Source organism: Etheostoma cragini, chromosome 15 (assembly GCF_013103735.1).
Source record: "Etheostoma cragini isolate CJK2018 chromosome 15, CSU_Ecrag_1.0, whole genome shotgun sequence".
NCBI classification, from domain to species: domain Eukaryota; kingdom Metazoa; phylum Chordata; class Actinopteri; order Perciformes; family Percidae; genus Etheostoma; species Etheostoma cragini.
The window spans coordinates 10669650-10696197 of NC_048421.1; the positions used below are offsets into that span (position 1 = coordinate 10669650).

The 26548-nt window shown below is 41.4% G+C and overlaps 2 protein-coding genes across 7 annotated transcripts in view; one reads left to right on the forward strand and one right to left on the reverse strand.

Moving 5' to 3' along the window:
• Positions 1-13202, forward strand: part of aatka (apoptosis-associated tyrosine kinase a) — a 29813-nt gene extending 16611 nt beyond the window's left edge. For 2 of the 3 annotated variants that reach the window (XM_034893093.1, XM_034893092.1), the window contains 12 exons: positions 784-925; positions 4230-4309; positions 4776-4894; positions 5364-5451; positions 5596-5729; positions 6519-6603; positions 6691-6812; positions 7202-7351; positions 7946-11351; positions 11442-11622; positions 11734-11937; positions 12994-13202. In XM_034893093.1, coding sequence (XP_034748984.1) covers positions 784-925; positions 4230-4309; positions 4776-4894; positions 5364-5451; positions 5596-5729; positions 6519-6603; positions 6691-6812; positions 7202-7351; positions 7946-11351; positions 11442-11622; positions 11734-11937; positions 12994-13022 — 4740 coding nt within the window. In that variant the 3' untranslated portion in view covers positions 13023-13202. Of the gene's footprint in view, positions 1-783; positions 926-2915; positions 3883-4229; positions 4310-4775; positions 4895-5363; positions 5452-5595; positions 5730-6518; positions 6604-6690; positions 6813-7201; positions 7352-7945; positions 11352-11441; positions 11623-11733; positions 11938-12993 lie in introns of those variants that run through there. The other variant, XM_034893094.1, reaches the window with a different exon arrangement.
• A 1013-nt stretch (positions 13203-14215) lies between these two features.
• The window catches only part of baiap2a (BAR/IMD domain containing adaptor protein 2a), a 52592-nt gene continuing 40259 nt past the window's right edge, over positions 14216-26548 (reverse strand). The window contains exons 7-15 of one of the 4 annotated variants that reach the window (XM_034893098.1): positions 26030-26182; positions 23800-24042; positions 22983-23214; positions 22204-22405; positions 22015-22083; positions 21771-21924; positions 21491-21528; positions 16484-16526; positions 14216-15973 (exon numbers count right to left, since the gene is read on the reverse strand). In XM_034893098.1, the coding sequence (XP_034748989.1) occupies positions 16499-16526; positions 21491-21528; positions 21771-21924; positions 22015-22083; positions 22204-22405; positions 22983-23214; positions 23800-24042; positions 26030-26182 (1119 nt within the window). In that variant the 3' untranslated portion in view covers positions 14216-15973; positions 16484-16498. The other 3 variants (XM_034893096.1, XM_034893095.1, XM_034893097.1) reach the window with 3 other exon arrangements.

Below are 26548 nucleotides of genomic sequence, written 5' to 3' on the forward strand. Positions count from 1 at the left end.
GGTCACTGTCTAACACTCCCTCTCCTCATCCAATTTGGCAGGGACGGAGAGAGGTAGGGGGGTGGGGGGTAGGGAGATTTGCGGTTAAAGGATAAGGGTTTTTTATGCATAGCTAATAATCTCATTCTTGCTCCAATTTTATAGTGTGGACACTTAACCTTTAATGTAAAGGTTATTTTTGGTTATCTTGTCATTTGTTAAGTGCACAGTAGAGGATGTAACTTACAGTGCACTAGTGCAATGTATGGCAGCTGTAACAGCACAGTTTAAATCATGAAGCTTCAAATAATCAGAACATCGGTGTTTCCTTTCAGATATTTTTGACATGATGTACTAAAACATCCTTTGAGAACAATAGGCCTTCATGGGTTAAAATAAATGTCAAAATGTACGTTTTATTCTGTATAAACGAATAGAAACTGTAACTTTGTATGTGAAGTCATGTTTTGTTTCTATACTTACAGTAATGGTATGGAAAGTGCAGTTTTTTCACGAAAAGCAACTTGGGTTTGTACATGGGAGTCTATATGAGGAAGAAAGAAAAGACTGAACAAAGAAAGACTTGTGTATACAGTTTGAAGACACATTAGTGTGCTTCCTCCTACAGCGTCTTTGTCGTGACCCACACAAAGCACCCGACGACGTACATGACTTATGTATATAGCTCGTGGGTGTGCCTCAGTGCATCTGAATGCCCTCACAGTTGAACCATTGTCTCCCACCATTGCAGTGATAGAATGGCTGTGAGTGGATGACTAATTCCCGAATGTTTCTTTGCATCAGGAGTTTGAAAACACTGAGGGAGAGGAGTACCAGGCAGATCTCTCTACCCTGGCCTCGCCTTCCTCCCAGAATGGCCCCGAGGTCTACATCCTTCCCCTCACTGAGGTCTCCCTGCCTGTCTCCAAACAGCCTGGCAGATCCAGTAAGAAACCATGCAACACCATCAACACATGACACCTAATTATATCTGCTTGGACTTCTAAAATCCTGTTTTTGTATTTAGTTTTTTCTTCATTCCTGGTGTTTTTCATTTCTTATTTTCTCTCATCTTCTCTCTTATCAGTATTACATATCTCCTTAGTCATTATTAATTCCCAGCTCAAGAGAGAATTTCTGTCCCACTAACAGACTATTAAAACAGGTTGTTACTTCTCTGGAGCATAGCAGAAGTAAATTATGTAACATCTTACAGGCTCCATTGATTTAAATGGGATAAAACAAAGTACATTTAGATTACCTTAGCTGGAACATACAGTACATGGCCTCTTTGATTTGTTATTGTTTATTATATGTCTCTTCGTCTCTTCTTTCTTGCGTTCTCTCTCAACATGGGAAAGACATCTGTCCTTTTGTGCAATGCATTTAAAAATTGAGCAGCTGCAAATGTTGCATACTGTATGTGAAAACCGCAGCGCACTAGAGAGGAAGGAATTTGACCTAACCCTAGTGGGCCTTATTTCTGGGGTTTCTGTGTGTTTGTATATGCATTCTACATTACATTGTTCCTATTTTACTTGAATCTTACATAATCCAACATCTATACTTCGACACACGTCCCTATAACTGTATGTTGGGGTCTTACATTTCTATATCCATGATCCTCCTCAGCAACATCACAGCCTGTTTGTTTACCTTCAAGTCATTCTGCCTCAAGCCCAGCCTGTTGTGTATGTACATGTATGTAGAGAATGTGTGAATCTCCGTGTAAGCCAGATCCTGGGTGTCTCTCCCTGCATGACTCACTGGTTGTCTGCACTGCATTGTGTTCAACCAGAAGGGAGGCGAGTTGGGGCTCAGCTTCCCAGGATGTGAGCTGCAGCAATGATTGGACAAGGCAGCCTCAGGCTCGCAGCCAATTACTAGCCTCCCCTCTGTCTACTATAGCTACCGCCGTATGATTGGACCAGGTGTTGCAGGGTGAGGAATGGATAGATGGCAAAAGGAAACAAAATCGTTAAAAAGGGAGAATGTCTACTTTCACTGACTCAGAGAGAATAGTCTCATACTCATTCCTTCTTTCTTATGTAAAGTAAAGTATGTTGTTATCTTTACAGTATATGTAGAACATTTTCACATGCACATTTTGGAAGTACTGGGAATGTATAATTTCTGCAGCCTCTTGCGTGCTTTGCTAATATCTGACATATTGTCATAAGTGTGCAAAAATGTTAAAATAAAAGTTGAGAGGGTAATGGGAAATGGCAGGAATGATACAATATTTCAAAATTATTACATCAAAATGCTGCAGGTCAAAGACTGAGCAGGCTCTTATCATATTTTATTAACACCAGGCCCATGTCACAAATCCTCCACCCCCACACTGACGTACACACAATGAAAATTAGCCTAGTAATTGCATGCTGAACAAAAACACTAGTTACATAGTTTTTTTCTCTAACCATGAATGGCATGTACTATATCACTTATATACATTCTGTATAAACATGCAGTACAACGTTTGCCATTGATATGACAGTCCTGCTTTTCACTTGTTGGTCTAATCTTTTATTCAAGAGGTCGTTCAGAGCCTTCTAACCCACTACAGAGGCTCAATGCATCAGAGTGAGTGTGTGAAGCGATTGTGTGTGTATCATTCCACGGGCCCACCAATCCCACAGTCTCACTGGACCCCACCATCTTCTCTGGGAATGCCATGAGTAGGACGGGAATGCACACTTACACTCACACATTCCAGTGTTAATTTCTCTCTAACAGGGAGGGGTGGTGGAGGCTCAGGGGGTTCGGGGGTCGGGGGTGGAGAAGTGTTGGACTGTTATCACCGTGACAACCTCTGCTCAGTGTTTTAGTGGAGAATGGGTCTTGTGTGTGTCTGCACATGAGTGTTTGTGTGTGTGTGTGTGTGTGTGTGTGTGTGTGTTTGTGTTCCACTGGGTACCAGGAGACGCAGCATGAGTGTGTGAGTAAGCGAGCCAAACAATGGGCCTGATTTAAGCCGGGTGGGCAGTGGATGAGCATAAGGCTGGGCTGAAACTTCCATGGAACGCACCAGTGGAGGACTGGCATTATGAGCAGAATACAGTGAAAGGTCTGTGACAGAATGAGGAGAGACACGGGAAGGGTGGTGGCATGCACCAGGACCTTAGAGTGGGGAGGGGAGGTTTGAGATAGGGCTGGTGAGTGTGTATGACTGAGGTCTTTTCTGCATCTGACAGAGAAGTGTTTGTGTCCTGTTTGGATGAGGAATGCTGCAGTCCTGGGTGAAGGGGGGGGGGGGGGGGCATTATGTGGGCCTTATGTCACAACTGGGTGTCTTGAAGCTGCACATAGAGCTGTCGCGTCAGACGGCACACTACCAACATGGGTGATGGTCACATCAGGCGTGATGCGTGACCGGAAAATCTCTGCAGCCAGGGCAGAAATCCTCGTGTGTGAAACCATCGGCAGATAGTTCCAATGAGTCGAAGCTGTGATGCGTTTCTATCCCTCTCAGCTTACTGTAGATTTAAATTGTAGTCTGTATAGGAATCAAGGATTTTGGTGTTTGCTCAACAGCTGGAAAGCTCTGGACAAGCACAGTATGTGGGCTTTTGTGTGTCCCAGTTGGAGGATGAGCTCGGTGCAGACTGGGAGAGGCAGCGTGGGGAGCTTGTTCAGCTGTGCGAGGGCTCAGAGGGTTAAATCCTGCCGAGGCTCTCTCACAAACACTCTGCAAACGTGGGCTTTTTCTCAAATACACACAATGAGGCTAAGATGCCTGGGGTTGGGGCTGAGGCCACCGGCTCTTGGTTCTCACACTCTGAACCAGTACTTCATCCCTCCATGGGACTGTCATGGTGCTCAGAGTGGCTGGCCGCTCCACCGCTCCACCATCATCTTTTCACCATCATCTCCATTTTTGAAATATGAGGATCCATCGAGGTATTTGAATTTGTGCATGACTTGCTGGCTCCAACTTTCCTTGTTCTTGTTATAACTTATTTAATTGTAGTTGGGAAGATGTGTTTATTTGCCTTCAGGCACACACACACACACAAACTTTTCATTTAGGAAAATGTACATTTATTGTTTATCCTAGTAATATCTGTATTGTTTCCCTGTGCTGTAGGAATCTGTTTCTGTTCCTATTCTTCTATTTTTCTTCTATTGACTTTTTGGCTCCTTGAAAACCTTTCTTATTTCCTCTTGATCACTTTTTTCCCCAACAGTCTCTATTTTTCACCCCGTCTAAACATAATCTTTTGTCTTCTTTTATTGTTCCTTTCCAGTCCAGCTGCTGAAATCGTCAGACCTTGGCCGTCATAGTCTACTCTATCTAAAGGAGATTGGACATGGTTGGTTTGGCAAGGTAAAACATGCTTTCGTTGTTCCTAAAACATACACACAATCACACAGTGGCTTTTATGTCCAAGGAAACCACCATTGTACTCATTATAACTTGCTTTAACTATTTATGCATATATTTATTACTGTATCCTTCCTTACTGTTTGAACTGTACTCCAATGTGCTTTCTACTCTGTGAGGAATGCGCGGGTAATGTGGCGATGATCTCATTCTAGCGAGGCTAATCTTTGACACTTGTGTTGAAAAGAGGAGTTGAAATTCGCAGTCACGGAACATTCCTCACAGTTTACTGTGTAGTACATGCTGCTGTAACTACTTGTTAGATTTGCTCGTGGACCATACTCATTCTACTTTAATTTTTCTCACACTTTCTCACTTCTTAATCGCATGTTGATGCTGTTTGTTGTAGATTCCAGCCTACATTCCTAGAGTTTGGTATAAAAGTCTTCCTCCTATGTGTCTTTTTCAGGTTCTGCTGGGCGAGGTCAATGCGGGCCTCAGCACCACCAAGGTGGTGGTTAAGGAGCTGAAGTCCAGTGCCAGTGTCCAGGATCAGATGCAGTTCCTGGAGGAGGTGCAGCCATACCGGTCAGTTCACGGAAACACCACACAGCACAGGCCTGCAGCCCATCAATAATAACACATAGCAATAAAATGACAGAAATGAATGATCAGAAATGTATTATAGTATGTAGAGCCGCAATTGATTATTGATTGTCGAAGCATATCCCCATGCTACTATGATTAGCTGTCAACCTTAAAAGGAATCGCTAACTATTTTGACAATTTATTAATTGGTTCGGTTATTTCACAACTCTACGACAGACAGCAAGCTCAACAACTTTGAGTTGTGGAAAAAACAAAACATCCAAAACAAAAGAATTTTGGATGTCATCAGGAACTTTGAAAAACGCTAATCAACATTTTATAGACCAAACAACTAAACGATCAATCAAGAAAATAATCAACAATGAAAATAAGCAGGCTAGTTTCAGCTCTAATTAAGTGTACTGTGTTTGGGCATGCATACCTTTTGAAATTCTGTTTCCTCTGCCAGAACTCTGCAGCACCCTGCCCTTCTTCAGTGCCTGGCCCAGTGCACAGAGGTCACTCCTTATCTGCTGGTCATGGAGTTTTGCCCTCTGGTGGGACATACTTTCATAATCAAATTATGTTTTTTCAGTTCCTTCCACATACCTCATTATTTTCTTTCTTGGTTCAATGTTCTTTGGTTTATTCATAAACAGCCTGAGCAGCTTACAACCTCATTTCCTCTCGTCTCCTCTCAGGGTGATCTGAAGAGCTATCTGTGCAGTTGTCAGGTGGCTGACTCAGAGACTCCTGATCCTTTGATCCTCCAGCGAATGGCGTGTGACATTGCCTCTGGGCTTCTGCAACTCCACAAATACAACTTTATACACAGGTGCAGTGTGCCAGTCTGTCCAGCTCCTTCATCTACCTTAATGTAAATGCTCTAGAAAGGAACCTGTATGCTCTGAGTGCCCCCTGCTGGTCTCTCCCTGCAACAACATCCTGGTGCTGCCTGAGTATTTGTCACAAACTCCAGCATCAGTGATTTTGTTGCTGGGGGCGAGCCCCTATCGCTCTCTTTCAGCCATGTGGTTGCCATAGCAACCAAATCAGGGGCTGCCGGGCGAAAGAGCTCACTGTTTGTGGATGAGGTGAGATTAGACAAAGTGACTTAGTTAAGTCTGTGTCAGGTTAGGAGAAACTGTATATGATACTGTAAATGTACACATTTCATGAGATGAATTAATTCATGCTGTGGCTATATAGGATAATCATAATGCAGTGAGACATATTCCTTGACAATATATCATAGACAATATGTTTTAACAAACACTGATAAAAATGTATAACAAAAAGAACATATATATATTTTACTTGAGAGTTTGATCACGTTTGAGTGACAGTGGCCTGGCAAAATAATCAAACAATCCCACAAATGTCATTACATTTTGATTTAAATGTTGTTAAATCCCAATTGGTGCATGGCAGTAAGTGACTTCACCTTTTTTTCCAACTGAGCGCCATCCACTTCAAACCAGTGTGAAGGTCCAAGATGAAACAAAACCTAAAATCAATATGTATGTATCTTTAAAGAAGATACATACATATGGAAATAAACAAAGTTATTTTTTATGCAGCTCAGCTGTACTGTATTAGTTGACAGTTTCCTTTGTCTTGACAGTGACCTGGCCTTGCGAAACTGCCTTCTAACTTCAGAAATGTCAGTTAGGATTGGAGACTATGGCCTATCTCACAGCCAATACAAGGTCAGAATGTCTTTTGATGTCATTTCTATTGACTGCATTTTACCTTATCAGTACTCAAACATGTTTTCTGTTGTTGCTGTTCTATAGGATGACTATTATGTAACACAAGACCAGATTTGGGTGCCCCTTCGCTGGATTGCACCTGAGCTCATAGATGAGGTCCACGGAAACCTGCTGGTCGTTGACCAAACTAAATCCAGCAACATATGGTGAGATATTTAAAGAGTGACCAACAGGAACACATTATTGCAAGTTTAATGAAATAATACTACCATACCGACATTCCCTTCATCCTTTATCAAAATATAGAAATTGCTTAACACAGATCTTTTCTTTTTTGTGTGTATATGAACAGGAAACAAAATGTGTTGTTTTACTGCAGATTATACTACTAGAATGTTACTCTGGATGCTTAGGTTTTGGTGTATTCCTATGATCTTTTATTGTTAAACTCTTTGGGAAATATGTATAAAGCACACATTTATTTATAACTTAACATAAAGAAGGTTACATTGTGCAATGAACAGCTTGTTTGAAACATGGCCAAATGTAGGATATGAGTGGTGAACACACTTAATGATTTCTTTGCCCGTTCCAGGTCATTAGGAGTGACTGTGTGGGAGCTGTTTGAGCTGGGAAACCAGCCGTACAAACATTACTCTGACAGACAGGTGCTGACATATGCTGTGAAGGAACAGCAGCTCAAACTACCCAAACCCCTGCTCCAATTTCCCCTGGCTGAGCGCTGGTGAGACATAGTTGCATACCCATTTTGGGGAAACATACTGTACATACACATGCACGGGCAGACACTCAAAATGTTATACATTTTGAAACCGCATACATTATAGACATCACTGAGCCTCCAGGTCTCGCTAACCAATTAATTTGTAACAAGTCGGTGTGTCTTGTTTTTAAAATCTGCTTCTGCTTATGGTGGTGCACCAGTCCACCGTAGCAATATCTTTATTTACTAGCAAGGGGAGATGATCAATAACTTCCCCATTCTTCATGTCCCCCTTGGCATTAACCAGATTTGAATCACTTCATTCATCTTTAGCTGGGACATCAGTCAAATATATGTATTTATTTATTTTTCAAAACTGTTCTTTACTAAATTAAATGCACTACACACACACACACACCCCACCCCCACACACACATACACAGTATACACACACACACACACACACACATACACAAAACATAGTTAACAAGGCCAGCATCTGCACTGCACCTCCTTTAACAAACCAATACATTATTCTGAGCTAACTAAGGAGAGTAAAACTGTTTAAACTTCCAATCTCTATTGCCTCCAACCTTTTCTTTACTTTCCGTCTAGGTACGAAGTGATGCAGTTCTGCTGGCTGCAGCCAGAGCTGAGACCCAGCAGTGAGGAAGTCCACCTTCTGGTCACATACTTGTGTGCCAAAGGCTCCAGTGAAGCAGAGGAAGACTTTGAACAACGTTGGAATGCTTTGAGACCCAACCTGCTCAGCAGCCCCTCCCACACAGCTACGTCCACAGCCCTAGTTCTGACCCCTACACCCGCCTCAGCTGATGTCCCCAGTCCAGACCAAACTCAGGCAGTGGAGCTGGCCTCCTCTGCCTCGTCCTCCTTCCCCCTCCTGGATCAGTTCTCTGACAGCTTCCACTCAGACACAGGGGATGACCTACTGACTGTCATGGAGACCAGCCATGGTCTCAACTTTGAGTACAAGTGGGAGCAGGGCCGAGCTGAACAGCCCTACTGCTCCTCCTCCACCAGTGGGACACTGGGCCAGGGGAACCCATATTACCAGGATATTTACTATTCAAGTAAAGGAAGCCCCTCAGGGGGCGGCAAGACTGACAGCCTGACCTCAGGCATATCCCCATCCTACTACGAACCTGAACACCCGGGTGTGGTCCCAGTGTTGAGTGCCCATAGCCCCTCAGTCAGCAGTGAGTACTACATTCGCATAGAGGAACCAGTAGAGTGTAACATTAACCTAGATGACAGCGTGGTGGACTACAGCCCAGGACCGGAGGCCAGCAGCAGCAGGTTGTCCACTGAGAGTCGGACTGGTTCATCCATTGCCCAGCCCAGTGCTTACTGGTCAACTGACAACAACACATCTGCTGCCCATGACTCTGATTCAAGACGCACTGTCCAACTAACCATGGAGCCACTGCAGAGACAGTCATCCAGCACCAGCCCTGTAAAGCTTGACCACTTGCAAAACTGCTTCTTTTCCAGTCAGGCCAACAAGGTCTACTCTGAACAGTCATCAGCATGTAAGGCACGTCAATCCTGTATGTCTGAACTAAATACATTGCCAGAGTCCAAATCTAACATTTACCATCCAGTGGGGCATTTAGAAAATCCGCACAGTTTGTCACATCCAGTCAGCAGCCCCAGCTTAGGGTTCTGCGATCCCTACCTTGAAGCGAGCACAGGTCGTAGCACGGTTAATGAAAGCCATAATATGATGGGTCCTCTCAGAAAGACACTACCCATCGTTAACCACATTAGTATTGATGTAGAGACTGAGGACGGCCTGCTGGTGGGCCAGCAAAGAGGTGAGGATATCGAAGATGACCTTTTCTCTGGGGGAGAGGCCACTAACTGGACCTCAAACCATTCAGCTAACAATAATAGTCTGAGGTTTGACAGCAGGCAGACAGGCAGTGGGCATGACGACTATCTGGACCTTCAATATACTGCTCACTCTAACACAACAGAATTATGTTCTTTAACCAAGGCCAACACCAGAACCTTCCACAGCTCCAGGTCTTGTGGCACCAGGGAGGCTGAAAGAGGAGACTCTGGTTGTAATGCTTTTAACAAGGCCACTGAATTAGGTTCATACATTCGATTATGTCCCAAAGAAAGGGAGGGAGCTGCTACTCAGTCAAAAATTAACGTAACTGCAGACAATCGAAGAAGAATTGATTCTTTAACCAGCTCAAGTAGTAATGCCAGAGATAAAGAGAGTGAAAAAGTGGAGGGAAAATGTGAAAAACAATTGTTGCTTAATGGAGAGAGACTGTACTCTGAGCCTAAGATGATTCCTGAGGCAAGCTATATAAAGTCTCCATCCTCTTTCAAGGAGCCTCAGACTGATCAAACAGGAGCCTTGTCAGCCAAGCAGAGAGGTAACATTTGGAAGGGGATTTCAACAGGAATCTCTGTTGGCCTGGGAGACAAAAAGCTAAACTATCCAGAGACATCACAAAGTAGCACAGCGTTGGACAGTGGATTGGGGGTTAAAGACTCCAGCACTTACCTGGCTGAGCTTGGTGACTTCAGTGAGGATGATGACGATGACATCACCTATATCACGTCGGGGATCTTTGCCGACTTCAACCTGGACTATGCTGAGCTAGAGGAGGAAGAGCTAAGCCCATTGAAGCATCCAGAGGGAACTCATGACTCTGTAGACACCCTTAACCTTTCCTCATCAATGGCAAGCCCCTGTGATCAAGCCTTCAGCCCTGATCCCTTCAATACCCCTGTCCTACCCAAATCTCTGGACAGTGGCTACGACACGGAGAACAACGAATCACCAGAATTTCTCTTCAAAGAGCTTGGAGATCCCCGGGGTGGTGAGAGGAGCCCTAGGCTGGGAGGAGAACCTGAGCTAGTTCTGCAGGTGGGTTTGGGCCAAAGGATCTGCACGTCCACAGGCACCTCGGAACTAAAGAGACTGACTGATAAGAACCCATACAGGGACTCAGCTTATTTCTCTGACTATGATGCTGAAAATGAGAGGAAGACTCAAGAGGAAGGCAATACGTTTTTTGCAGTTTTAAGTAACTGTGACTACCCTACTGAGAAATTGAGCTCGATCAAAGTTGATGATCTTGTCAAAAGGCAATTCAACAAAGAACATTTAACAAATCGGAGACACATCAAAAGTTGTGCATTGGTGAATCTCTCAGAGGGTGAGCCTAGTTCACACCATCCCCTTCATACCCCTGGGTTCTCCATGCTGTCACCGTTTCCTCCACAGATGGGCGGCTGCCTGACTAAAGAGTCTTCCCCTGCAGATGATGATCTTGGATTGGAGTCAGAACACTCGGGAGAGGAACCTTCCTCAGATCTGTGCTCCTCCATTGGGTCCGAAGCCCCTTCCACTGTCCAGGAGGCCCCAGGAAACCATGAGGATGGGAATAGAAGAGCAGAAGATTGTTCCCCTGTCCAGTCTTTGCGTTCGGACTCCACCATAACCGAATATAGAGATGAGGCCACCAAAGAAAAGGAAAATGGTGATGGATCCACAGACTCCACAGAGGAGGAGCTGCCCGAATTCATTCACATCAAGGAAGAGGAGGAGGACAGAAGGGAGGGTGTGAGGATAAACGAGGAAGATTTTGAGGACATAGACGCAGGGGAATGTGACTCACAGGACAGCTTATGTGAAGAATCCAACGGCCCCGCCGATCTGTCCTCTTCCTCGTCATTGTTGGAGCTGTGTGGAGAAAACGTGAGAGCTCCGCTAGAAGAGGCGGAGGATGAAGATGACTCTGATGATAGCGAGTCTGATGAAGAGTTGAGGACCTATAACATCCAAGATGAAGACAGCGGGGAGAGTGAGGATTTTGCCATAGTGCCAGTGGTGGTAAGCGACTGCAGCAGGGCTAGACACCTCCGCAGCCTCCTGAAGATGCCCACCCTGCTCACCCAGTCCTTCTGTGAAGAGTTGGAAAGGAAGAAAAAAGCTGTGTCCTTTTTTGACGATGTTACAGTGTTCCTTTTTGACCAGGTATGAGAAATTTCTCTATGTGTTCTGTCTATTGAAATTTACTTTATTGCTTTAGATTATGAGAAGAATATTTCTGTTTTTATATTCTAGGAGAGCCCCACGGGGGAGCTGGCTGACTACGCCTTCTCCGCAGGTACAGAATCCAGTGGGCAGGAGTCCACAGAGGAAAAAAACACTGACCACCAACTTCAATCTGACCCTGAACTTGAAGCTCAATCCTGTGAATCATTCTGTCTTTCTGAAGAAACTGATGGCAACAACTCAGAAGAGGGTGAGATTGTCAAGAACACAAAAAGCTAGGCAGAGCAAAACCCTAACATTGATTGATTTATCCCAAATTGTGCACGATTACTGCAATTATGACTTGTCTGTGTGCATTCAGGTGGGGGTTATGAATGGCAAGATGACCTCTCGTTCAAGCCCTGCCTGTCCTCACCTGACACCATACCTGAACCCCCGTCCTCACCCACATCCACCGACAACAGTCCTGAGGCTCCTAAACCTGTAGCTGTAGCACTTAACCGTTTCATGGTCTCACGATTCTCCATCACACATGTCTCCGACCCTCACGTGGGCTCAACAACAGGTCTGGATTAACTCTGGATTAGTCTTTCATACACAGTTTGGACTGTTGTATAATGTTAAAAACCTCTTATATTAAATTAATAATCACCTCATCTTACAATCTCTGTTAACCACGGAAACTCTCAGAAACCAAAGAAAAAATAAATATTTTTATGATGGTTCCCTTTATCTTTGCATTAATCTGTCAGAATATTGTCATTCCAAATGGCTGCTCAAATCACTGTATTTCTAACCATAAATGCATAAAGCAGTAATGTTAACGCTCGATTATAGACGTTCTATCAAACACTGACAGCCAAACAGCAGCCGGTTACACAATACAAGGTTGCGGACAAGAACCCACATTAGCTTTCCTGCTAAAGTCTCCTTATCAAACTTATTAACATGGAAACAAGTCCTGTCCGGCACCTTAGCTTGGTGGACAAAAGTGTGGTAATAACATTTGTTTTGGAGGATAGCTAGCTAATAAGCTGCATCACATTATAACAGCATGTAAATGTACCTAAAAAAAAAATCACATCTGCCAATGGCTTGTAAGCTTCAGTGTCCATTTTTGTTCTTTATTTTTCTTATTCGCCAGATGGTTATTTATTCCCATAAATTTTTTCTTCCTTTTAATAATAAACATGTTTGATACTAAATTAAGAATAACACTGACAGTAATGGCATAACTACATGTGATTTCAGTTTGAGTAAATTCCATAGAGTTAGTCAGAAATAATGTCTTAGAGATGCTCCACCAACAAACCTTTAGTGTAAAATAGTAGCCCTCTTTAGGTTTGAAATGTGACTAGTAAAAGTCTGAAGTTGTGTCCTTCATTTTTATAGCTTGGGTGCAAGTTTTTACATTGGTTTCATAAACAAAAAACATAATTCATATACCACAATTTATAGTCATTGTATTGACTTGTGTATATTGGTTGATTTTTGAGAGTTTGCAGTTAAGTATTTGACACAAAGATAGAGATTTTGGTTTGAGTATGACTTTAAGCTGTTTGATTATTCTCTCTTACAATGAAAGCCACCATACTTATTTCCAATAATTTATTTCCAACAGGGAACAGTGAAGATGAGCCAAAAGATTGAGTGCCCCACGGTCCTGACTGGAGGAGGATGAGTCCTGGTCCTTCTCAACACAGAAAAGCAGCATTATTATATCTAGATGTTTTACAGACTTTTATTTTTATCAACGTTTGGGGCATCTTTATGAGACAGTGCCTCATATGGTAGACCCTTAATGATTTGCACCTTTTTTGTGGAAACAAAATCAGATCATGTTTGCAGAAATAGCAATCATCAGTATATTAGTTCATCATACAGTATATGACAATAACTTGTTTGCTCTATCAAATTGTAAATTTAAAAGAAAATAATTAAAAATAAGAGGAGAAAAAAATAAAAATGGTAGGCTTATCATAGCTACACCTCTCATTGGCTGCCTTGGTCCATCTGCTTACCATTGATCTGGTGTTTTTAAAGACTGTTACTGCTCTCACTGTTGGAGCCAGCGAGCAATGCTTGATGATTGTTGCATAATAAGCTAGTGATTTATTATTTACCCAATTTGTTCCTTTATCTAAGTCCTTTTGAGGATGGATTTGGTGTGCAATGTTAACGGAAACTTAGAGGAACTCAAGGGGTTGTCACTCCCTAGTTATCACCACCACTCACACTGGTTAACGATGACCTACAGTATAATGTCTACAGTTACCGTATCTGTCTGAAGCACTTTGTATAGCAAAACTGGGTCTTTATTTATACAAGTGATGGTTCTATTGCCTTTCAACTCCCGATCCTGGAATGAAATATCTTAAACATGTGAGGATCCTTATTCATGCCCACAGTGCCAGCTACAGGTTCACTTTATTTTTTTTGGCATATTGGCTTTGTTTATAACATTTCATCAGTAATAGAATGACACCAAAGGGACAGACGTGTTTCAACACAACTGAGCATTGTTGTGTCAATTTGCCAGTCATACATGTAAATGTTGAATGTCATCTTAATGCATATGTTCTACATGTTGTCCATAGTGTCATACATAATGTAATCTATTACACTTGTGTCAAATGCCTGGATCTGAGGCGTACAAAATATGACATCTTACATATTGTATGAATGTTTTACCAACGTAGCAGTTAGCTTGACTTGAATTACTACTGCTGTATCGACGGCCGCCTCCCCCTCTCTATCCTTCTGTAGCTCAAAGTGCCAATTAAGTTTCCTCTCACCTTGCCTTATAAGTTCTGCAAGTAGAGAAAACGTCACTAGCATTTTTGTACGATTCGAAAAGGTGCAATCCAGAATGACAGTCTCTAAAATTTGCCAAAGAAAAATTACAAAGCCTAATGGCTAAGTGGCAGACACCTTTGGAGAAGTTGAGGTGGGTCGCACCGCTTTCCACCGGTAGTAACATCATTGCTGATTCCATTGCCCCTCTCACTCATTGCTATTGTACTATCCCAAACAAATAAATCCAAATACTTTTTTCCCTTCTTGTGTCTGTAATATATTAATCAGCATTGCTGTCGAGAAAGTGCAATTTCTTACATACAAGAAGACGTGAAAACATGACAAACAACACATAAAAGTATTACGTTTCTGCCCATATAGATTTATTTTGGACAAGATAATTTATATGCATTTTCTGTACAGTACAGATATAATACAAACAGGGACAAAGGTGAGAAATGGACACAATGAAAGCTATATAAAAGTAGAAAATGCATTTGAAACTTGCTGCCAATGAGCTGTGTAATAAAAGCCTGATTATATCACTCAGTGTAAAGGACTCACCCATGGAAAATGGACTTTTCATGATTTAACTCTCATCCATGGAAAATTGACTTTTCACAATGTAACTTGATTTATTGCAATCTAAGAGTTATTTTAGCTCATTCACACAACCACACACTTTCTTTCCACTTCTATCCCCACACATCATCCTGTAGATAATTGTCTCCGCTCTAAGCTTTTTTTTTTCCCAGATGAGTGTATAATACTGAGAATGAACGATGAAAAGCTATAATAATACTGTACCTTATCTGATAAGCTACCACTCCCTCAAAGATAAATATATATTTAATTTTTAAAGCCCCAATATATTTATTTTTTGGCTTCATATTTCGCAGCTTAGATATTACTGAAATGTAAAGAAAAAGAAAAAATAGGGAAAATATTCTTGTATTATGTTGGTGGAAGTGCAGCAAAAAGGGAAACAATCCTACCTATATTTCCACAAATATAAAAATACAAGTTGAACTGTGATTCATTTGCGCTCAAACCAGTTCACAGAATGACTGGGCCAATGCTGCATGAAGTATACTATATGTTTAAAAGAAAAATAAATAGAAGGCACAGTCCCCACCCTGAAAATATGGGTATACTGTATCACATCTAGTAATTCTATAGTGCTTTATCACTTAACAAAAGCAGATATCCTACTTTCCCCAAATGACCAGTTCTAGCTATTTGTGGCAGCAGCCAATCAACATGTCAGTGCATGTTAAAGTGATGCACTGACAACTGCAGTAGATAATCTTATTCACCCCTAAGCCTCACCTAAACAGCTCGCTAATGCAAATAATCCTCAAATGAAATTTACAGTGTATAGTGTTGAACAAAAGAAATCCCATAATAGAAGTGCAGATAAATAATAATTCCACTGCATTACTAGTAAAAACCTATTAGCCATACCTTATCCACAACTGGTGTGATCTAATTAATTAATAAAATCTACTCTCACAATTGCAATTGAATGTTCAGGCTGAGACATTCAACATTTGTGATAGCATTTGCAAAAACATCACGAGGAATAACCAAAAATTCTCAGAGTGAATTTGCACGGCAAAGAAACAGAATTCTTTGCAGCGTGGGACCTCTTGTGATAATATACAACTCAAACATGCCAATTTTGGCCATTTTCTCTCTCCTCTTTAAAAAGTGGACAAAAGGAGACAGCAGGCCGCTAGTAGAAGATGGGCGCGGATCGGTCATCAGTGAAGGTGGGCCGGAGGTAGACCTCCAGGGAACGGTCACTGTGGGGAGAGGAGGGGTGAGACAAGGAACAGTGACAGTTAGGTTGAACACATGACAGAATTTAATTTAATGGCCAGTTGTGTAAACACACCCAAAGAAATCTGCCTTCCCGTAGTTTTGTTTCTTACAGTAAGTTGAGGAAACTGTAACCGTATCTACTGTGAGTTTTAGCAAGCATGTAATGAGAAAACTCAAGAAAAATATGAGGAGGGAGAGAACAAAACGGCTTGCTATAGGCATGCATGCAGGGTTAGTCGTCTCTGTATGATGATGTGATGTACACAAATAAGAAAAGGGAACGTTATTCTTTTACAACCCAGAGCCTGCTGGACTGACAGAACCAAATGCCGCCACATCCATGGAGGCCAAAGGACAGAAAAGATCAGTGATTCCCAGCATCCTACTGATGAGCCAGACAGCCAATGACAGCAGAGAGAGAGAGAATCAAGCAGTAAGAGAGAGAAGGAAATAAGGGGTTGGCTGAAAGGCGATGGAGGCTGGTGACTTACGGAGGTCCTGTTCCCTCAGAACCGGGACAATTCTGGACCCAAGCTGGAAGGTAAAGAGGGGTTTGAATGGCTCATCTCTCAGATCATGCATGGGTCACATTTTGTAACAACACTGCTGGTTAGTCTGGCGCAAGATGAACATACCATAGGTTGATAATAATAACTGTAACTGAAATGAGAGATGGAAAACGAAAGTACACACTTCATGCTCAACATGCCACATAGGCCTACAGTATGCTCCTAAACTCTGAGGAAATGTGTCTGCTGTGGACATACATTGTACTGCAAATGCAATGCAATCAACAGGCAGTGTGTTCTAAGAATGCAATTACTATTTTTATCATCCAAATACAACTCAGACTCAAGCCAGAATACAACCAAAATAAGATGCACAATACTGTACACAACACCACTACATACACACACACACACACACACACACACTGACAGTCCTATTTTTTTTTTTATTTTTTTTTAGAGTGACACAGACCAACACAGATGCTAGGGGTTTTACTGAAGGTTGGGGAAGCATAAAGCTGCATGCTCGGGACACGGCTGGGGCCAGAAATGATATGGGTGGCAGTTTAGAAAAAATAACAACACATTTAACGGGAGAAAAAGATCAGTTCAGAGCAATACTTTTGTAACAAGGGACAAGTTTAACATAACTGAAAATGTCGTCACTGACAGAACAGATTTCTCGTCAGACCAGACTGTTTATTAATATATAGAGATATGTTTTATTTAGAATACCTTTGTAAAAATTCACCATACATTCAAGGTCCATTTTTAGTAACACATTTTCTGGTTTCCCTCCACAGCATGCACAATATAAACACTTCAACTAATCAGTAGTTTCTCATTGTTTCTGGAAATAATTTTTTTTTTTTTGTACAAGGACAATAATTGTTTTAAAAGAAAAGACCAAAAACTACATAGCCATTCAGGGAATACAATCATAAATAACACTATGAGCTGCGAAAGCCGTGGTTTCATTTTTACTGAAAAACTAATTCACAGCTGTATTTGAGGATACAAAGACTCCTCCAAAGTCACTGGTGCTTGAGAAAAAATACCAAACTGAAGGTTAATGGAGGGAGGCATTTTTATTTTTACTAACAATTCTGGCAGTGAGTTCAGCCAAGAGTGGCAAAAAAAAAACTTTCTATGTGGCTGAGGGTGTAACGTTTTATGAATTTATGTGAAAACGTGTTTTTTTTGCAATGATTATAATGAAGAGCAATTTGGTGGACTACTGGCAATTGATATCGTTAATATATATATATATATATATATATATATATATATATATATATATATACACACACACACACACACACACACACAAGCGGTCAAAAGTTTGGGGTCACCTAGAAATTTCCACTGGACTCCATTATAGACAGAATACCAGCTGAGATCAGTTACATTGTTTTTTTACCCGGGGCAGCAGTTTTCAGATTACATTATTACAAAAGGGTTCTCTAAAGTTTTTATAGTCAGTTTTTTTAAATGATATTAGATTAGTAAACAGAATGTGGCTTAAGAACATTGGATGAAGGGTTGCTGATAATGGACAATGAAGATATCACATTAAAGATCATTCACCCACTCAGATCAGCTGGTATTCAGTGTATAATGGAGTGGAATGGAAATCAGTAAGTGACCCTAGACTTTTGACCGGTAGTGTATATATACACATACATATACATACACACACTCACACATAGTATATTGTTGATAATCAATTTGAAAAGTTGCTTCATTGCACATAAAGTATGTGTTTAAAAAAATAAAAAAGCAAAGTAAGGCAAATATGACACGCCCCCTCTGGACAGAAAATCAAGTCTAGCACTGACATAAGAAAGCACAGCGTGAACTCTTTCAGAACAGAAACATAGTATTCTGCTGCACAGTCTTACTTTGAACCAAGCTTTTTTTGAGCATGTGTGTTGGGTGGGAACTCGATAATACTGTGCCCACTTGTGCTTAAAAAAGGCCATTAAGCCAGTGGCTTTAGTACAACGACAGTAAAGTCTTTTGGCACTTGTACAGTACATGAACATGTCCTTTAGTTTGACAAAATGACACAACCATGTACATGCATGAAAGACAAGCAGTAGCAAAGGCAGTCTCTTGAGAGATCAGTCCGTGATGGTGGACTGTGATCAGAGATAGAATATTCAGAGTCCATATCGTTGCATGCCGAGCAGGTAGGCCCCGCTCTGGCTCTCTTGCTCAACGCAATCCTCCACCCACCAACCGCTACTGTTCACACCGACACCACCAGCAGCAGCACCCGGGATGGATGGAAGGAGGAAAGGAGGGACCCGAGGAGGAAGAGAGGACAGAAAGGAGGGATGAAACTGGCCTCTTCCACTTGGAGAAGGGGTGTGTGTGGAGGCAGAAGAGGAGAGGTGGAGATAAGTGGACAGGAGGGAGGCTAAGAGGAGGGAAAGATGGGGAGGAAGAGGCCCCTGTGCTATCCGGAGCTGTCTGTGTCTGTCTGTATGTCTGTTCTCACACAGTCGAAATCAATTTGCCATCAGGACTGTCACTGTGGAACAAAGAGAGAAGGAAGCTTGCCAGGTCGGACACACTCAGAGAAATGGAGAAAGACAAGACAGGCACAAGGATGCAGGGTAAAGTTTTGAAGAAGTGTAGGTGGGATTATGGAATCTACATTGCCCCACCTACAACTACAACTCCAAACACACCTGCCGTGAGGTAGATTGGACTTCCAATTTTCTCATCGACACCTTCTAATCCAGATATATTTGTGTGATATTGTTGTCCATATAAAGTAGTTTAATTAAATATTTGCATCTGGCGGTCACAGAAAAGTAGACAAACCCCAGACATTAATGTTGATGAGAAAATCAAGTCATCTCCTTTGCTGGAGGGATGTAGGTAGTGTTAGATTAGTCTGTTGGGGTGAATACACCCTGCAGCACAGTGTTGTCTCAAAATACTGATACAGAAAAAAACACATTCAGAGCAGACAAGAGTATGTAAAACAGCTCAACACTGGTGCCCGAAGCCCCAGGCTGACATGCAGTGATGACTGAGATGAGGTCAGAATGATGTCTATTGTCACAACATGTACTCCACCAGACACTAACACAAGTGCCACTAGGCCACACACTTACGTATATACAGTAAATGTACACAAGGACGTACTCTAGAGTTGGGCGCTATCCAAATTTTGATACCGTCGCACTTCCTTCCTATTTTACCGCGGTATACTGTATTACCGTGACTAATTAAAAATGATGACGTAAGGCTCAGATGAATTTACCAAACTGTTGGCTTGAGCCAACACCATTAAGAAACTAACTACCAAAAACTAATACTACAACACCTCTCCCTTCTCATTAGGTCGGAACCCCAAATGCTGCCAAACTGCAGAAGTCGTATTCTTCTTTGAAACCAGGTCACTCGGTTCGGGACTTGCCATCTTCCCCCCTCTCTCTCTCTCTCTCTCTCTCTCTCCTCCACACTGTCACGGCATGACAACCACACATGAGCATTTTTAGGCATTAAATAAATTATATTTAATATTTAATCCTTGTCTCCTATATAAATGCATTGCATATTTTTAATGACGGGATAACGTTGCTATTTTTAAGACCCCGCGGTATACAATATTACCGTATTACCGCCCAACCCTAATGTACTCCCTGATTGGACAGAACACAAGCAACTCTGACAATGAACCAAGACGCTGGCCCCGCTAGATAGCGTTCATTCCTTTTAAAGAACTATTTAAAAAAAGTAAAAAAAGTTAAACAAGAAGGAGCAAAGAGAAAGGGAAAAGAAGACAGTAAAAATATTCAAAAGATACAATGTGCGCACATCTCAGGAGGTGGGGACTACAGCAAAGATTGAATCTATCGCTTGAGCTTATCTATATTCCTAACTAGCTGTGAAATCCTTAGTCTATTAATCAGATAGTCGATCAACAAAAGATGAATGGCCAACGATTTTAATGAGTGATTATTTGTTAAGTCAATTTTGAAAGCAAAAAAAAAGGCATAAAATATCTGGTTCTAGCTTGTCACATATGAAGATTTAGTGCTTTTCCCTTAATTATATTGTTTTTTCATAATACAAACTTTATTTTTCATATATAATACAAATATTGTAAAAGTAAATTGGATATATTTGGGTTTGGGACTGTTGGCAAGACATAACAGGTAATCTTAAGATGGCTCTAGGAAATTGTGAAAATGTGTAATTTTTATCCAACATTTTATAGGCTTAATGGATAAGTAAAAACATAAAATATACTATGTATAATCTATACTACATAAATGGGGGTAATTGTACTTACTTAGACTATATAGTTCAACACAGTGTCCGAAACAATCAACTAATTCCATACTATGTATTGACTATATAGAGTATGTACCATAGTGATTGTCATAGAATATTATTTGCAGTAACCAATGTACCGCTATTTGGTACAAACACAAAATAATACACTGTGTGCAAATGGACAGCCATCAAAATGTGACTTAGAAATTCCTCTGCAATTAGAAGTCACAGAACGATTGAAATCATTCTGCTAAAAGATTTAGTACATTTGTTTTAAAAAAATCTCCATTTAGCTACCCAACCCTGTTTAATATTTGTCTTAGACAGCTGTGATCCGCTCCTTCAGTTCATTTGTTCATTGCATTATGAGACAATGGTGTACACCAACAGCACACTCAAAAATCAAGCAATTTTTAGGATCTTTACTTTCTGGAGAATAATGCATGCATGAGTATACAAATGTGGTCCACTACACAACATACTTTGAACCTGCTTAGAGTGTGTATGTAGCATTTAATTTGGACACTCCATATGTTAAGCAGTTGCCTTGCAGTGTTGCAGCATATTGTAATTCAGTTGAAATGTTTCTTCTTCTCATAAGTTGCTTCCAAAAATATCCAAGTTCAACAATTCAGATGGCAGCAGCAGTCATATCAGTCAAAACTTAGAGGACAGGGAAGAAACAGCACTTACCTTGTGGCAAAGCGTCCATCATAATCCTCAATAGCAGGCTGAAAAGATAAAGAAAATATTTATACTTGAGTGCTGGTATTTAAGTACCTGCTGTACTTGCATACAAACACTAGGCGGCAGAAGAAACTGAGTAAAAGTCTCCTTTCACTTTCTGTAGAACTACTCATTTCCAATAAGGCATCACAAGACTAAACCAGAGGGGGGCTTCAAATTAAGTGAGCAAGAGTAACAAGTGTTTGTGTGTTGTTCACGTATACTACACATGTTAAATTGTATCTACCTGTGTGCCAAAGCCTGCCATGCTGTAGGGGCGTGGGCGGGTCTGTGCTAGGCTCTGTGCCAGCAGTCGGGCAGTCAGCCCATAGTCAGGTGTGGGTAGTGATCCATCACTCTCCAACAAGTTCCCTGTGCTGCTACTTTTCCCATGGTGCAGGCTGGGTAGGCAAGAAAACAAAAGGCCTCAGACTTGGGCTCATTTAGGCTAATTAAGTTGACACAGTTTATGATAGAATAATGCTACATACTTAACTTTGAGCTTCTCATTATCACTGTCCGGCACCACACGTGTGTAGGAGAATGGGAACCAGCCACGCCTGAGAAAGTGAACACCTTGTTAAACTGTAAAATAAACTTCACCAAAACATTGGACAAATATTTATCCAATCTTCCAGTGTGGATTTAAGCAACATAGAACAAATGAATATTTTACTCACATCTTGTTCTTCTCATTCTCCCCATAGTGCCAGCCATCACGGGCCTCAGGCACTAGTAGGGTGATTATATCTCCCTCAGAGAAACTGAGCAGGGTGCCGTTGTCACCCGCAGCGTGGGAGAAGATGGCCTGGACACGGGCGCGGCCATTTTTTTCCAGGCCTGCCGCCATGGAGCTGGACCTGGGCAAGGTCCGGGTCTCTCCTGTGATGTTTGTGAACAAAAATGTTTCAATGACTTGGAATTCATTACGCACCAGATGCTCTGAATAACTGGAGTCCACAGTGCTAACTTAAGATAACATGTAATGTATGCATATATGTTGTATGTATTTAGGCACAGTCAACATTCAAGCAAATTTAGCAATTTCTTGAATGTGCTTCTGCAGAGCATTTTTAAACATCTATATCACTTACAGAATAACTGATACTATGATATTTATGGTATAATCTCTATAAACACAGGAGACTGCAACATTTCCTACACATATGGTTATATGGCACACATAAGTGTATGTTGCTACTTTTCCCTGCTCTTCCATTGTGACACTGAAGAGGAACAGTTCTCAACATGATGGTCAACATTGTAATTTAGCATAGATGTTGGTAGGTGATGATCCTATTGGAATTGAAACTACACGTGTGATATTAAAATGCAGCCCAGCGTACCTTTCAGTAAAATGCAAGGAACAGGGTTGAGGCTCAATCAAATATTCCGCTAGGGATTTTCTTGCTGGAGTGCTACTGTTGCTCATAAAATTCTCACTGTTCGGATATCTTACCGACGGGGTTCTTATTCTTGGCGGGGGCAGGCCTGCGAACAGGGAGGGTGTTGGAGTAGACGTCGCTGACCTGTCTCTGGGGCTGAACCTGGGACTGGCCCTGCGCCTGGGTCTGAGGGGATGATGGCCTTACTTGGGACACAGGTATAGTCCCTCCATCCGTCCAGTATTCATCCCCGTGGACTCCTGTTGTTCCATTTACCATGGACATACCATCGGGGCCTATCAGCCTCTGGAATAAACAAGAGAATATATAGATTCAATAACTCAAATTGTGAAAATGGCTAAGCCTGGGCAATACTACAGTAGCATTTACTTCATGGAATATTTAGAACAAGCTGAAGTGATCATGTTATAATTCCTCTTGATTTAAAAAAACAAGTAAACATTGGCATTGACCTAAAGTCTAGTGAGAGTTAATATACTGTAAGTCTGTCAGCTGCTGCCCACCATAAAAATGGATGCTCTAAACAGCTCATTAACCCGAGTGCCATCTTTAAAAGGAGACTAGAGAGTTGTTTGTCTGATTTGCATGTTTACGGAGTGCCAAAGGTGGACGAGCTGATATTAGAAGAGAACAGTTAGCTCGTTCACAATGGTGGGGAAATTGGAGGAAAGTAATTCTAGTTGATTAATGAACTTCTCTTAAGAACAAGGACAATTTCTGTATAAATTGCCATACAGTGTATCATCAAAATTAGTACTTGTTTCTGCTTTTGAATATAAGAAAAATAAAAAATAAAGTGCCTAATCCCTAAGACCTTATAAACACAGGTGAAATCTAAAAATAGAAAAGTAAATAAAATAATTAACTCACCGCAGGGTGTCCCATGCCACTGCCCATGAAAACAGCCAGCTCCGGGGGCACAGGAAGAGGCTGGGCCCCAGGGATAGGGTCTGAGATGACCAGGTTGGATTTAGAGGTATGCAGGGGGCTTGCGCCCCCAAGGGAGGCAGAGCCCATCTGCTGGGCCAGGAGCATGGCCCTCTCTGGCAGCTTGTTGGGGTCTGAGCAAGCCTGTTGCCACACTGGGATCTTCTGAGTCAGAAGGTCTTTACCCTGGAAGTAAGACGGAAAGATTGGAGACACACAAACAAAAGAAGAATTATAAAGAAAAATTATACTGATGTACTAGCTGCATTGTAACCAGAAAAAAAAAAAGCTGTTTAGCATCTTCTTTTCCTCAACCTTCAATTTTCTCCCTATTCTTATCCACCCCCCCAAAAAAACAACAACATTCAGTTAAAGCTTTTTCCCCTCACTCTGTATCCTTGACCACTGCCCTTTGCACAGCTATGATAATGTGCTGCGTGGGTGAGGCTTACCAACATACAACCAAGCTGCCCGCTGCAGCATCTTACAGCCTGTGGCCCCAGTTGTTCTTTCTACAACCATAGAGTTTAATGGAAAATCCGAATTCCACACGTTTGTGTATGACTGCAGAGTAAACACAAAAGTACAAAACATGGACAGTTTTGTCCCTTTGTATGTGCTAATTTGTAGCTCTCCCCATCTCTTTCTCCCTCTCTCACATACACAATCTTGCACATCGACAAACACACACTAGAAAGCCTTTGGGAGAGGGGCCCTCCGTTTGCTGAAGGTGAACTCTTCCCACGCACACCCCATCCTGATTAATGACTAGACTCATGTTGAAAAAAAGCAGCAGCAGCACAGTTGATGTGGGACACACACACACACACACACCTCTCTAGGCTGGTAGCTCACACCCACAAGAAATCCCAGGAGACTGATAAACTTCATCACCCAAGAATATCAAACTGATTGGTAATGGAAACAACAACAAGCATAAACTAAATCCTGGTTAATATAACTCCTTTACCTTTGATGGTATGACATAGGGGGGGATCTGTTCGGATTCAAATGTTGTTTGCTTCAAATGTCAGCAGGGATGTGAAAATAACAAGCAGGTATTATACAATTCTTGAGTGACTGCTGTAACAAAATGGGTGAGAAACAGTTTTCAACTCTTGTCAGGTTCATTGCACTGATCTTTGATTTAAATCCATTTTTTTCAACATTCAGTGTTTTGATGTCTTTTTTTCTATTGCAGGCTTTCATGAACCAAACAAGTGAGTTAGTTCTCTACACAAAAAGTTGGCCGGAGGCTCAAAGGTGCAATGATGGATTGCAGCTTTAGATATTCCTGTCAGCCGGGCATTGTCTACAGTCTTAATGAATTTTTTAAATGAAGAGGCTCCAGTGAGCGGTCAAAGCTAATGAATTATATATCTCCTAGTATGCTCTTTTGGCTGAACAATGGTCTACAGCAGGTGAGTTTCAGATAAAACATAGATGACTGATTGTCTAGAGTCAACGCAATAGCATAAAGGAAATAAGTTAAGTTCATTAATTGACCCAACAGACTACACAGAAAATGTGTTCCTGGTTAGTTGTATGTACTGGAAACTGCAGAAAAACAGTTACAGCAAACACATTCAATGATTGATGATTGAAAGGAACACATTCAATCATCAATCATTTCAATCATCATTTCAATTTGTGTGTATAGCTTTATTAAAAAAAAATATTTTAGCTTGCCATGAGCTATAAATTCTTAATTTGCCTAAAAATCCTCTTTCCTTTCTTACAGATTAAAAGTGTGCAGGCTTGACATGTGATATCATGCATTTCTGTGCCCCAATCAGAGTTGAGCAACATTTATACAGAAACATACCGACAGTTGAGGGGTTGTTTGTTTGTGTTGCCATCACTGTCAATCAAATATACTCAAAACACACCCACGCAATCCTGATGAAGCAGATTAGATTAGTTTTTGTATAGAAAAACTCATGAACTTTAACTTCTGCTTTTTTGAAATTCATGAAATAAATAAGATTTTAGGTGCTTTAAAGTGGCAATGTTTACTTAATTGGCTCTCATTAGCCCTTAAACATTAACCAAGATGCCTTGTTCAGCTGTATATATTATAGTTATCATCATCTATTTTTACTCTCTGGCTTTCATGCCTTTCCTTATCTTTTTTTATAGTGAAGAATCTTCTTGGTGGTCAGGTGACACTTACCTTGCCATGGTAGGCGCTGCTGTTCTTGGCCACGGCACATTGGCGGTCCACCAGGAAGCAGTACCTGCGGCGCTCCTCAGACAAGGCTGTCTTGTATCCCTCAGCGATGAAGGTGTCCAGCTCCGTTTGCTTACTGCTGATGGTCTCCACAAACTGGTGGGGAAAAAACAATGACACATCAACTTGGGACATAATAGCTATCTAGCAATTTGTTAAAATGTATCTGTGCATTGACTATATTCTTTTCTCCTCAGACAGTGACAAAAAAAAAGAAGTTTGGTTTGTTTGCAGGTCCGTCACAGCTTAATGCCAAAAGCCATTTTCACATTTAGTAGGTAAGACTGATGGACAGAAGGTCTGACAAAGGAGTCCAAGCAGACAGCTAACTAACATCTAGGGCTGGGCGGTGTGGAGAAAATCAAATATCCCAATATCTTTGACCAAATACCTCAATATTGATTTTATTACTTATAAATATACTTATATCTATATATATATATATATATATCTATATATATA